Source organism: Xyrauchen texanus, chromosome 21 (assembly GCF_025860055.1).
Source record: "Xyrauchen texanus isolate HMW12.3.18 chromosome 21, RBS_HiC_50CHRs, whole genome shotgun sequence".
In the NCBI taxonomy this organism is placed as follows: Eukaryota; Metazoa; Chordata; class Actinopteri; order Cypriniformes; family Catostomidae; genus Xyrauchen; species Xyrauchen texanus.
The window spans coordinates 7,430,333-7,445,247 of NC_068296.1; the positions used below are offsets into that span (position 1 = coordinate 7,430,333).

Genomic DNA, 14,915 nt, shown 5'->3' on the forward strand with positions numbered 1-14,915 from the left:
AAAAGTAGTTTTTACAATAAAATGATGTAAAAATGCAATTATTTAAATGTAAACAGATAGATTTTCCTGTATAATTAATGGTAAAAAGAACAAGAGAGTACAAGTACTTTTTTACAGTAAATTATTGTTAAAATTACAGTAGAAAACAGTAATCGGGCGTTCTCACAATTCCTTGCATGACCCATTACATTTCATTATATTTTATGGGAATAGTTATGTTTCTTCTTGTTTTTAATATCAGTTATGTACACTGGGGTGTTCTGTGTTATATTTGATGTAATTTAGTTCACGTTTACTGCATTATTTAAATCTCACATGCGTTACCATGACAGTGTTTAGTGTTTGTGTGAGTGATGTTGAGTGAGTGATGTTGTATTGTCATTACACCTAGAAGAGACACCACTTATGAACTTCATGTCATCATGTGGCCTTCTGTAATTACTGCAATGATTAACAAATACCTCATAAAGTAAACAACAGATTTTAACAGTGTAAGAAGGCATGTTAATTGTATTTTTTTTACTGTAAATTTATCCGATTTTTTTTTTTTTTACAGTGCCAGCGTGTAAATTAAAACCATTTTAAACTGTAAAATGTACAGGTTGTTATGTAAAGTGGTTTACATTTAACTGTATTTTTTAAATAATTATTCTGGCAACCACAGCTGCCAATTTATTTTTATTTTTTTACAGTGAAAGGCAGCATAAAAGTAATCTGTTAGACTCCATATTTTGGGTGATAACAGACCAAAATATATCTCCCTTTTCACTATAAATCATGACATCAGTAGTCTCCTTGGTGATCATGATTTCAAGCTCAATTACACTTGGCATCTAGCATTCTGTGCATTAGTCAAGCATAGGGAGTGTAATCAAGCTTGAAATCATGATTGTGCCTGGAGACTGCAATGGCAAGATGTATATTGAAAAAGGAGTGTTAATTTGGTCTGTTCTCACCCACATGGATTTGACCAGTGCCGTTTTATGGATAATTTTTATGCTGCCCTCATGTGCTTTTTTGGAGCTTCAAAGTTCTGGTCACCTATCACTTGCATTGTATGGACCTACAGGGCTGAGATATTCTTATAAAAATCTTACTTTGTGTTTAGCAGAATAAAAAAGTCAAGCATATCTGGGATGGCATGAGGGTGAGCAAATTAAGAAAGAATTTTGGGGTGAACTGTCCCTTTAAGACAGCATGTACTTAAGCTGGCATGACTCCACATGATGACCCATGTTCTTTTGAGAATGTTCCAACAATCTTGTTGTGTGCTTCAAGGAAATTTAACCAAGGAAATATGAAATCGACTGCACAAATGAGCGAATTATGTGGCCAATGTTACAATTGCTTTCATTTGATATTTCTGACATAAAAATAGTGTAGCATCTTCAATATTTCTTCTTTTAAAAATATTTAAATCCTAAAACGTTTTATTTCTTTCCCCCTAGGTTTAACTGGAGAAAAAAAGGCTAATTTTAAATGTGGTCTCAGACTTTTGGACCCCACTGTTTATATGGCATGTCCCTCACATACAAACACACAGCACATGTTTTGATAATTAGAACAGAATAAATCTGCACTGTCAATTTGGTAATTTATTCAGAAGCTTTAGTGACATCATGTACAAAGTGTAATTAACATGTGGCCACGTGTATATTCAAACTCTCTCGCACACAATTTTCTCACAGCTGTACAGTAGTATCTGTTTTAAGGTCAGTTGGTTGCTGATTCATCTTCAGTTGCAGCATGATCTGACTGGTTTGTTTCCGCTCCTTTCTGTTCCTCTGTGTCGGGCATGATGTCCTCATTTGGTGCAGTTGGAGGTTTTCTAGGCAGCTCAAAAATGGGTCTGTACACGTACATGCCTCCCACCACTCCAACCAGTGTCGCAAATGCGATCTGATTAAAGGGAATCCGTCTTCTAAACATTATCTTATCAAGGAACTGCACCAATTATAGGACATCTGACATGAACTCCTAAAAAGGAACAGAGGGAACGTTTATGAAATATCACCCACATTCTGTAGTCTAACCTTTGTGTAATGTATATCAGAGCTCCAACAGGCAATAATTGAAATTCTACTACATGCAAAATATGGAATATTAGTGTATATTGTGCATGACAACATTGATATGTAAAACTTATTCCGAGATCATTAATAAACAATATCATTCAGAACTATGAACATTTTTGTATATTTTTCAATTAATTTTGCACACTTACCCTGATGGGTTCACTCTGTTATAACTGTAATTTATATATACTTTTTTTTTAAAGTGACAAGTGTTTGTGTTCAGTTAAAACGTATGTAGGCAAGGACGAATGATCGACTACGGCAATGCGTGCGGGCCAAATCAGACGTTTACATACTTGCGTTTTGACTTTTGTCAACATCATACACTATATTTACTATTTTTATTTTTATGAATAACACAAAACAAATTAATACGAACTACAAAAAAACGTCTGAATTGCACCCGTGCCGTTAGAAAGATCTTTATGCATGTTTTATTTATTCATGTATATATTCACGCGCGCGCGTGTGTGTGACGTCACGAGACAAACTCGGAAGTACGTCTCTACGTTGAAGTAGACAAACGCACCAAAAAATGGACATATGTATTTGTTATTAAGATGTTAACCGTCGAAACGGCTCTGTGCTTCTTGTGGAGATGGAAAAGATTCGTTCGCGCTTCAGACAGGACCGATCTTCCCCATCGGACACTGTGCGACTGAGGAAGAGGAGTTCTGTTCTGTACAACACAGATGACAGCAACGCTCACACACACGGTAAATACAACACTCATCATCGACTTACAGCTAAACATATTTTAATTAGAAGTTTTTCATAATAATCACAAAAAGTAGCTAAATGTTTTTGGAAATGTACCATGGTAATACATGGAGTTAGTTTTAGATAGTTAGTTAGATAATTAGCTGTTAATTTAAGTAATTTGGTTTTCATGACAATATTCTGAAAGGGTACATCAGGGCTAAAGGCACATTTTATTTATTTTTTAAAAAATTATTATTTTATTATCATTATTATAACCTTTATTTTCTCAGTGTTGGGTTAGTTACTCTTAAAAAAGTAATTAATTACTAACTACTAATTACATCTTCAGTGTAATTAGATTTCTGTACTAATTACTGAAAAGTAATTGCATTACTTATTAATAATGACTTTATAAAACCCTTATCAACCCTGACCAGATGACAAATACAAGGATAGACATGAAATTGTTCTTTCAAATAAATCATATAAAATCAAATAAATTATTCATGAACTGGCCAAAGAATTTAAGGGGGCTGCATTAAATGAGAAAACATACATTTTAACAATGCATGTTAAAGTTCGATTTTAAATTCACTATTTTATATAGAATTGTCCTATAGTCTATACAGTATTTAACATGGAAAATACAATATTAACTGTAATTACATTGCTAATAAATTTAGAGTAATCCCTTACATTCCTTTTTTCAATGAAATGGTAATTGAATTACTGTAATGAATTGCTTAGTAATGCATTACACCCAACACTGCTCCTAAAACACTAAACCACAACAAGAACCAGCACAGTACTTTCCTAAACACCTGTTTGTTGTCACAACATTTTTCTGATCCATGAGATCATTGCATTCTGTGTCTAAAGGTTTGTTTTAAGGTAAATTCATCTAATACTCAATGCTTTTTCAAATGTTCCAAATGTATGTAGCTTGTGAAAATTCCTGAAATTATCACTTTTATTTTAAAACAAAAAACGTATTTGTCATTTTCAGTGTTGTTCAAGGTGATTCAATCAAAAGTTTTTTAATAGCTGTCCAATAAGTGAAAGCCCAACTGTTGCATTTACATTTACATTTATGCATTTGGCAGATGCTTTTATCCAAAGCTACTTACAGTGCACTTATTACAGGGACAATCCCCCCGGAGCAACCTGGAGTTAAGTGCCTTGCTCAAGAACACAATGGTGGTGGCTGTGGGGATTGAACCAGCAACCTTCTGATTAACAGTTATGTGCTTTAGCCCACTACACCACCACCACTGGTGCAGGGGCTAAAGGCCCCAAAAAGCACTACATTCTGATCCCTAATATTATTTCTGCAGGATTCCTTGGAGTCACAGTTTTCACTGTTGTATTCCGCCTGGTCAACTGTCTCCTGGTCCAGAGCAGCTTTGTCCCGGATGAATACTGGCAGTCGCTTGAGGTTTCTCATCGAATGGTCTTCAAATATCCTCACTTACACACTCACCCACAATCTGTCATACATTCTAGCTGGTTAAGTTTGGTTATTTGAATCCAATATATTTTAAAGTATATTCACTGTAGTTCCTTAACATTTTCGTCCTACTTATGGCTATGAGACCTGGGAATGGAAGGAAGGCATCCGGGGATACTCATATCCTCTTCTGTTTGCTGTGATGTATAAAGTCTTGCATCTGATGAATTATGACACAGTTCAACTATTGGTAAGGCATCGCTGTAATACTTCAGTGGTTCTGAACTGGTTTTGCCTCAAGACCCAGAGTTTACCTTGGGCATCATATGATAACTGAACACAGTACCAAAATGATCATTTAGGTAGATGCATGTTATTATTTTTAGAATCATACCATACATGAATACCTTCTCTGCAGATATTAGTGCCTCGCATTTTCCAAGCTCTGCTGGCCGCGTATGCTGACGTGAAGCTGTACCGTCTCGTCCTGCAGTGGGAAACTCCGGATGTGGCAAAATGGACCGTAAGTGTCTGTTTGATACTCTGATATTATTCAAATGAGTAGTTGACATGAAATGCTTTTGGGAAAAATGTTAGTTAACCGTTGGAACCCCCCTCACACAATGGACAGACGAACATGGACAGTGTCTTTGCTGGATATTATATCGATGGAACTCTCAACTTCTCGTATGCATGGATCCAATGTTAAGACTGTGAATTTATGGCATGCTGCTTTTGATAGTGTATCAACCTTTTTAACATCCATGTAATTTATTTATTTTCTTATTTATTTTATTACTATTATTATTTATTTATTATTTTTTATTTTTATGGAGTCTACATTCTATGTTTGGATTTTATTGTTATTTTCTTGAAGTCTACCAGGGGTGGGGTGGGTTCTAGATTTGTATAGTTGCTTTTTGCTTTGTATTTTCTTGATTTTAAAAAAGAAAAACTCAATAAACAGTTGTTAACAAAAAAAAAGAAATGCTTTTGGGTACTTCACATGTCCTGCTGTGTGGCATGCCATACTCCATCTGTAATGGTTTTAAACAGCATTATTTTTTTATACCTGTAAATACAGGTATATTAATTAAATACAAATAAGTATTTATCACATAATAAATGTGATTACAATGGTAAAAAAATGTAAAAAGTCACAGGACCTAAGATATGCACTTTGACTTTACTTTATACATTGATTTAAACTTGAATCTACCCAGATACACTCTTAATGTTTCAATTATTTATTTTTATATTTTTTTGTCAGTATTTCTGTCAGCTGTGCTCCTGGTTCACCTGGTACTGCTGTAGCCGGACTCTTACCAACACCATGGAAACAGTTCTGAGCACCCTGGCGATTTGCTTTTATCCTTTACCGGGCTCCAAAATGCACAGCAGGTCCATAATTTAGTGCCGTCACAATACAGCGAGTCAGTGCTGTAACCTTTAAAAGCATCTTCACTGATGGTTTCTTTCTGCTCTCTCTGTTTCAGCTGGAAGTTTTTGTTTCTGGTGTCTTTGGCCATCGTTGTCCGTCCCACAGCTCTGATCGTTTGGCTTCCTCTGCTGTTTTATCATTTCTGCATGGAAGAGAACAAACTGGCACTCATCATACAGCAAGGAATTCCCATTGTGTAAATGTTGCAATTTTCTTGTTGTTACTTATTCACTATGTTAAGCCTTTTATCTTATTTGTGATCTTTCTGTATTTCTTGTACAGGGCTCTTGCACTGGGGGTCTCGATATTAATCGACTCCGTATTCTATGGAAAGGTATTTCTACCGCTGACACAACATCTGCTTACTGATTGCAAAATAATAAAAGTGTGTATTGCTCTAGTGCATTGTTAGTAATTTATTGATTTTTATTTCTAAACACTGCCTATTTTGGGTGAAATAGGTACCGTGTTTCCCACAAAGGCTGTCAAAAACATGTCCGAGACATATTTTCTCTCCCTAAAATCAAAAGAAAGAAGAAGAAATTATATTTTACTCAAATCATTTTTTTAAGGACCATTAAGATTTTATGACAAATAAGCAAAATTATCCAGCCAATTCTCATTACTGTAATGCAAAAAGGTTATTATTCTCATTTATCTAATACAGACAAAGCTTTACTGTAAAGTACAGTACTGTGCAAATGTTTTAGGCACTTGTGAAAAATGTTGCATAGTGAGGATGTCTTCAAAAATAATTCCATATATAGTTTTCTTTTATCACTTAATGTCATACAAAATACAGTAAACATAAAAAAGCTAAATCAGTATTTGGTGTGACCACCTTTGCCTTTAAAACAGCCCCAGTTCGCCTTAGGGACACCTGGACTCAGTTTTTCTTGGTTGTTGGCAGATAGGATGTCCCAAGCTTCTTGGAGAATTCACCACAGTTCTTCTAACTATTTCGGCCGTCTCAATTGCTTCTGTCTCTTTATGTAATCTCAGACTGACACAATGTTCAGTGGGGTGTTTTGTGGGGGTCATGACATCTGTTGCAGGGCTCCCTGTTCTTCTATTCTAATCTTTTCAATTTGCAAAAGTAATGTTTAGGAGTCTAAAATGTATTTTTCATGTTGACACTTAAGATAAAATAACCATCTTAAGACAAATGTTTTCGTGAAACATAAAACATTTGCACAGTACTGTGTTAATTCATCATTTGTTAGGGGTTGGTTAAAAAAAAATATTTTCTGATGCATCGCAATCTTCATTTGAACAATCTTGATATTGATTCTTAAATACTAAAATTGATCTTTTACTCTTTGCACAGCCCTTTAAAATGAAAGGAAATCACTTTCATTTGCAGCCAAATTTTGTACTATGCGACTAAAATGTATATATTTGGCAACTGGCTATTAAATGTTTAGATTTCACTCACCAGTGATTGTGTAGTATATTGGTGGAGTATTCAGCAGCGAGATCCTTTCACTGTGTGCTGAGAGTAAAAGTTGTTCCATAATGCATGTCCAAAGACAAGATCCACGCAACCCATTTGTCATTGAATAATGTATTTTTTATTCTCTTTCTATTCTCTATAGTCAGTTGTTGATCAAAAAACACAGAAAATATAAACATTTAATTCTAATCATACATAGCACGGATGAGATAAAGCCATTCGAGTCATCTCTCATTAACATGCGCTCACCTACAGACACTCTTACAGAAATACTGGTTTTCTTAAAGAGACAGTACCGGTTTTAAGCACCTGTTCAACAAATCAATGTAAATACCTGTAAGTAGTGCAAATTATTCAATTAAACAAGAAATATGTTATAGAAATATTTATTGATTTAATGGATGTGTAACATTTTTTAAAAGCTAAAATGTGTCCAAATGATGGAAAACTAATAAAATGTAATTAGTAAAATTAATATTTTCATAGTGTACCTTGTTTGAAGGTCCCCTGTATAATTAATACCATTAGCTGGGAGAGAATTTCTTTCATGTGTAAGGAAAAGGGACATTATAACTGAAATATACCCATATGAATCAATGTCGAAATTAATTTGAATCGAGCGCTTGTGAATCCAGATAGAATCGGGAAATCTGTATCAATACCCTGCCCTAATATTTGTTACAAAATTTTTTATTATTGTTATACAGCAGGGGTGCCCACACTTTTTTGTATGATGATCTACTTTTAAATGACCAACTCAATAAGATCTACCAACTAAAAACACAGTTTCATTTAAAATAAGAAAATGCTTGTTGGGACTACTGCATGTATCCCTACATGGAATTCATCTTCTAATTAATAAAAAAAATCTATAATAATGTTCAATGTTGATATCATTCAGTTTTAAAACTAAACCCAAAACACCTACAGCACAATAGATTACAATAGCCAGGGCAATTATCGCGAAATTGCGATGCTACTGCCCGGATTAGACAAAACTGAATGGAATCAGACAGTTTTCCCAAATCCGGGCAGTAGCATCGCAATTTCGCGCTCTGTTCTCAGAAGTCCTTGGAAGGCGTGTATGCGCAAACCTAGTTGTCATGGCAACTGAATAAACAAAACCTCGCCTGGTCAATATTTACTCGTCAAGTGCAAGTCAGACAGAAACTACAAGAAGGAAAGACATTGTATTTATTTTTATAAAAATTTAACGAAAGTACATTTAAATTGTGTGCGATCTACCAGTATTGCCTTTGCGATCGATCGACTGGTAGATCACGATCGACGTATTGGGCACCCCTGTTATACAATAAATAAATATTGTATTTCAGTAATAAGAATTAAATGAAATAATGATATAATATTTGGCTTGTAAAGCATATTTGTATTAATTGTTATATTTTGTTATTTGTTACTAAATGTAATGTTTCTTCTTTTTATTTTTTTTTAAGAAAATCAGCAATATTTTTTACTGGAAAAAAAGAAAGAAAAGGAAAGTAAAATGTCCGGATGCATTACACTAATGCGAATTTGAGAGGAAACTGTGCTTAATAGTCACGAAAACCTTAATGGTTCTAAAAGCAGGCTTAATTTTCACCAAGTAAAATATAATTTCTTATTTTTTCTTTTGATTTAGGGATAGCCAAAAAACAGTTTAAACACCCGCGGCAAACACTAAAAAGCATATATATCCACATATATATATTCGGTGCGTAGGCTCCAAAAATAAATTACAAGGAAAGAAAAAGTTTGCATACAATATTTTACTCTGACAATCGTGACAATGTAAATCGAAAATGTTTTGCTCTTGCACTTTGGCACTTTTTTGGCCTCCTAATAAATATCCCGTTAATTTTGGTGTGAAATGTGAACCGGACATGTCCTTGACAGTTTTTAGAGGATTCACCCTATTATAGTATTTTCATATAAATGATTGAAACATTGAAACAAGAACAGCTTGTAGCTTTGACAGTTATGCGAGTATGATTACCGTATTATCATCACAATCATGTGTGTGTTTTCCTCCAGTGGATTCTGGTCCAGTGGAACTTCCTGAAGTTTAATGTGCTGCACAATGTGGCAGAGTTTTATGGAACGCACCCGTGGCACTGGTACTTCACTCAGGGTCTGGTGGTTGTGATTGGACCCCACCTCCCTATCTTCCTGTACGGATGCAAAGTCTCCACCAAAAAACACAGAATCCTGCTTATAACCATTTTTTGGACGATAGCGATTTACAGGTGAAAAGCAAAACAAACCTGGAATTGTTCTAATGGGTGTGAAATACCACTTTGGTGCATAAGTTGTATCTTTTGCATTGGCAATTTTTCTTAATAAATATTAAATTAATATCAGCCTTTTTTTTTCAAGAATAGCTCATTGAATATAATGTCTTCTGCAGTTTGCTCGCACACAAGGAGTTCCGGTTTATTTATCCGGTGTTGCCATTCTGTATGATATTTTGTGGTGAGTACTTTGCACTCTGAATATTTAGTTGTTCATGCAGATTTGAAACTGCACTTTTCTGAAAGTCTTCACGTGCTTTTATTGACAGGTTTGTCTTTAGCCAAGCTCCAAACGTGGAGGAAACCTGCGGCTTGTGCCCTGCTGCTGTTAAATATAATTCCTGCATTATACACTGGTTTAATTCACCAGCGTGGAGCTCTGGATGTTATGAATCACCTGCAACAACTGTGTAACATCAGCGAGTCTCGTAATGCACCTGAGCCTGACGTTCTGTTCCTCATGCCCTGTCACTCCACACCGCTGTACAGGTAACATTTAACATGACTGGAAATCATTCATTCTTATATGATATTCAAAATGTAAACTGAACAGGTTAGGAAAGGCAGTGTCTAATTGAACCTCATGAAAACGTGTCCAGGTCACATTTCACCCCAAATTAAAAGAAATTATATCTTGCAATATTTTTTTAAGTCTATTTTTTAGACCTTTAAGCTGTTTTGCATTGTGACATTATTTTCATTACAATTAAGCGTTAATAAATAATCTGGTTCAATACAAATTAAGCTAAATAAACAGCATTTGTGCATAATGTTGATCATTTCGACTCATCTGTCCTTTTTCTTTGAAAAAAGCAAGAATCAAGGTTACACTGAGGCACTTACAATGGAAGTGAATGGAGCACATTTTTGAAGGGTTTAAGGGTGGAAATGTGAAGCTTATAATTTTATAAAAGCACTTACATTAATTCTTCTGTTAAAACTTGCCTGTTATTTGAGATGTAAAGTTGTTTAAATTGTCATTTTTACATTTGAGTGTTTTAGGGTTTGTTGGCATTACATTGTCATGGCAACGAAGGTTTAAAATAGGATATAACTTTACACAGAAAAGGTGGTAAGCGATTTTACTCACATATTGTTTATGTTTTGTGGCTAAACATTTGAAACTGTGAGTATTTTAAAGTTTTCAGACTGGCCCCCATTCACTTCCATTATAAGTGCCTCACTGTAACCCAGATTTGTGCCTTTGTTATTTTTTTAAAGAAAAGGACGGACAAGCCCAAATTTTTGTGGTAATCAACATTATGCCACAAATGCTGTCGATTGAGCTGAACTTGTATTGAAACCGGAATATTCCTTGAAGCATAAGACATTTCACTTTTGTTGAAAAAGTTGAGTTTTTGTAATTCCTATTGTTAGTGGTGATTGTCATTAGATTCATACTACCATTCAACTATTTTGTAGAAAATAGTACAAAAATGTAAGCACTGTAAAGTTTAAATAAAACAGCTTTTTTTTACCTGGCACCTTATTTAAATTCAGTTTTTATTGTTATTTGTTACTGTTTTATTATTATTTTTTGTCTTGTCATTATCTGTTTTGTGTGTTAATGCTTTGGCAATATTATATGTAAACACAATCATGCTTATAAAGTACCATAAATAGAATTTCAGACTTGACTTAAAAGTCTTCAATGATCACACTGGGCCACAAACTGTTTATCCGGTATAGCGAAGCTTCCGGCAAAAAACACACATCATAATAAAAGCATAAAGCTAGAGCCCTGAAATTGAAGAAATTGTGACATAAATATATAACAATTGTAAAGTAAAATGTATTATTCACTGTATAATTCACTGTATAATAATCAAGCAATATATCACAACCAAGACTGCTGTTGAATAAAAGTTTGGGGGAAAATGCCATGACATGTTGAAAAGTGTTATTTGGAGTGGTGGTGGCATAGTGGTCTAAAGCACATAACTGGTAAACTGGTAATCAGAAGGTCACTGGTTCGATCCCCACAGCCACCACCATTGTGTCCTTGAGCAAGGCACTTAACTCCAGGTTGCTCCGGGAGGATTGTCCCTGAAATAAGGGCTCTGTAAGTCACTTTGGATAAAAGCGTCTGCCAAATGCATAAATGTAAATGTAAATATTATTGTCACTTGTTAAAAGTTTTAATAATTAATTGATTTGGCACCATTTTGATGATGAAATTAAATTAAACTTTAAAGCATGGAGTTCTGGAAAATAATAATAATTATTAAACTATAATTATTAAATTATTATAAATAACTAAACTGTCAACATTACTCAAAATGGTGCCAAAAACAGAAAAACATCCATCAACAAGACAGAAATGCCTTGTTGATGAGAGGTCAACAGAGAATGGCCAGACTGGTTCGAACTGACAAAATCTACGGTAACTCAGATAACTGCTCTGTACAATTGTGGTGAGAAGAATATAATCTCAGAATGTTATTCTGGGATGCGGGTTGGCAATGTTTTGGCAGCACAAGGGGGACCTACACAATATTAGGCAGGTGGTTTTAATGTTGAGGCTGATTGGTGTATACTCACCGGGCGAACAGGTTTCTTTTAATTTGAAGTTTTTGTTCCGCTTAAAAGTTTGTTTGGGAATAATTCTCCTGTTTGCGCACATCCCTGAAATTCTTGACATAAAATAATTTGTCTTTTTGAAGAGCACTGATGATTGGTTAAAACCAATCAAACTTTATTCATCTTCCTCAACAAACTAATTTAAAATATGCTGTGCATACTAAAAACAGGCATAATTTGCCAAGGGAAAAAATGTATTTACATTTACATTTATGCATTTGGCAGAGCCCTTATTACAAGGACAATCCCCCCGGAGCAACCTGGAGTTAAGTGCCTTGCTCAAGGACACCATGATGGTGGCTGTGGGGCTCGAACCAGCGACCTTCTGATTACCAGATTACCAGTTATGTGCTTTAGACCACTACACCACCACCAAAAGTCAAGCCAAAAGCAAAACAAATTTTAAGTTGGACAATGAAAAATCGTGGGAATTTCTTCCCCAATATCAATTTTCTCTGTTTTTGCAGTCACCTGCACTGTCCACTCAAACTGCGTTTTCTGGAGTGCCCACCAGATCTAACAGGAAATGCGCAGTATGTGGATGAAGCCGAAAAGTTCTTCTCAGATCCTCTTCACTGGCTTAGAACTTCCTTCCCCGCTCAGTCCACACTACCATCACATGTGCTGCTATTCGACTCCCTAGAGAAGGTAAAGCATACAAACATTTATCTCCAGCAAAACAATTAACGAGTCAAATTGCACTCCTAATTATAATATGTTTTAAGTAAAAACTATTTATTTTATAGCCAAGTTAATATCTCTATATATAGTGTAAAATATAAATTACAACATATAGAATTTTTTTACATTCATTGAAAAAATGTGAGTCACCTTTGCAAAACTTGCTGACATGGCACTAGGGTGTTGTCGGTGGTTAATGGCCCATTTGTATGCAGTTGCTAGGGGACTCTGTGTTTGTTCATGTCCCAGATCTTAATTATAAGAAATAATAATACTGATACTTGCCTTATACTGTATAGCAAATATACCAATAAAAAGTGACAAAAGAAAATTATGCATGAGCAAGCACCACTAATTATTCTTATTGCAACTAAAATCAATATACAGTTGAAGTCAGAAGTTCATACACCATAGCCAAATACATTTAAACTCAGTTTTTCACAGTTCCTGACATTTAATCGTAGAAAACATTCCCTGTCTTAGGTCAGTTAGGTTCGCTACTTCATTTTAAGAATGTGAAATGTCAGAATAATAGTAGAGAGAATTATTTATTTCAGCTTTTATTTCTTTTATCACATTCCCAGTGGGTCAGAAGTTTACATACACTTTGTTAGTATTTGGTAGTATTGCCTTTATATTGTTTAACTTGGATCAAATATTTTGGGGAGACTTTCACAAGCTTCTCACAATAAGTTGCTGAAATTTGTCCCATTCCTCCAGACAGAACTGGTGTAACTGAGTCAGGTTTGTACCTCCTTGCTTGCACATGCTTTTTTAGGTCTGCCCACAAATTTTCGATTGGATTGAGGTCAGGGCTTTGTGATGGCCACTCTAATACAATGACTTTGTTGTCCTTAAGCCATTTTGCCACAACTTTGGAGGTGTGCTTGGGGTCATTGTCCATTTGGAAGACCCATTTGCAACCAAGCTTTAACTTCCTGGCTGATATCTTGAGATGTTGCTTCAATACATCCACATAATTTCCTTCCTCATGATACCATCTATTTTGCGATGTGCACCATTCCCTCTTGCAGCAAAACCCCCATCAACATGATGCTGCCACCCCCATGCTTCACGGTTGGGATGGTGTTCTTCGGCTTGCAAGCCTCACCCTTTTTCCTCCAAACATAATGGTGGTCATTATAGTTCACTTTTTGAACTATAATAGTTCACTTTTTGTTTCATTAGACAAGATGTACTCCAAAAAGTGCAATCTTTTGTCCCCATGTGCACTTGCAAACTGTTGTCTGGCTTTTTTATGGAGGTTTTGGAGCATTTCAGGTTATGTCGATATAAGACTCGTTTTACTGTGGATATAGATACTTGTGTACCTGATTCCTCCTGCATCTTCACAAGGTCCTTTGCTGTTGTTCTGGGATTGATTTGCACTTTTCACACCAAACTATGTTCATCTCAAGGAGACAGAATGTGTCTCCTTCCTGAGAGGTATGATGGCACCAGACTTGTCGAGGTCCACACATTTGTTTCTGAGGTCTTGGCTGATTTCTTTTGATTTTCCCATGATATCAAGCAAAGAAGCACTGAGTTTGAAGGTAGGCCTTAAAATAGATCCACAGGTACACCTGCAATTCAGTACACCTCCTATCAGAAGCTAACTGACACTAAAGGCTTGACATTGTTTTCTGGAATTTTTCAAGCTGCTTAAAGGCACAGTTAACTTGGTGTATGTAAACTTCTGACCCACTGGAATTGTGATATAGTCAATTAAATGTGAATCAATCTGTCTGTAAACAATTGTTGGAAAAATTACTTGTGTCATGCAAAGCAGATGTCCTAAACGACTTGTCAAAACTATAGTTTGCTAATATTAAATCTGCGGAGAGATTAAAAAATGAGTTTTAATGACTTCAGTTGCATTTCTCAGTTAATTAGTGTAAAATATTAATTGCACTATTAAGATGTATATGTTCTCTCTCAAGTTTAACTTGGCTTGTTTGTTCATCTTTTAGGATATTGCTGGTTTCCTGGTGGAAAACAGATTTGTCAAACAATCTGAAATATTCCACACTCACTTCCCCGAAGGTCGTTTGGGAGAGAATATATTAATATATGCGAGAGGATCTGGACCAGTCACTAATTAGTTGTTTTCCTTTTTTTCCTCATTATTGTATTGAGGATGTACAACTGATCACCAGCTCACATAAAAACTTTTGTTTAAATTCACTGTTTCCTTTATTTCAGTTAAAATTCTTCTCCAATGTAGGATCCAATATTTCAGGTCAATTTA

General features: G+C 35.1%; 1 protein-coding gene across 1 annotated transcript; it reads left to right on the forward strand.

The window, feature by feature from the left end:
- Positions 1 to 2,563: 2,563 nt before the first annotated feature.
- pigb (phosphatidylinositol glycan anchor biosynthesis, class B) lies at positions 2,564 to 14,912 on the forward strand. The gene is made up of 12 exons (XM_052152625.1): positions 2,564 to 2,791; positions 4,112 to 4,235; positions 4,357 to 4,474; positions 4,643 to 4,747; positions 5,495 to 5,625; positions 5,721 to 5,861; positions 5,948 to 5,999; positions 9,150 to 9,361; positions 9,523 to 9,587; positions 9,676 to 9,895; positions 12,454 to 12,634; positions 14,638 to 14,912. Exons 1-12 carry the CDS (start codon positions 2,674 to 2,676, stop codon positions 14,767 to 14,769), a joined length of 1,599 nt encoding a protein of 532 aa, XP_052008585.1. The 5' UTR covers positions 2,564 to 2,673; the 3' UTR covers positions 14,770 to 14,912.
- The last annotated feature ends 3 nt before the right edge of the window (positions 14,913 to 14,915 follow it).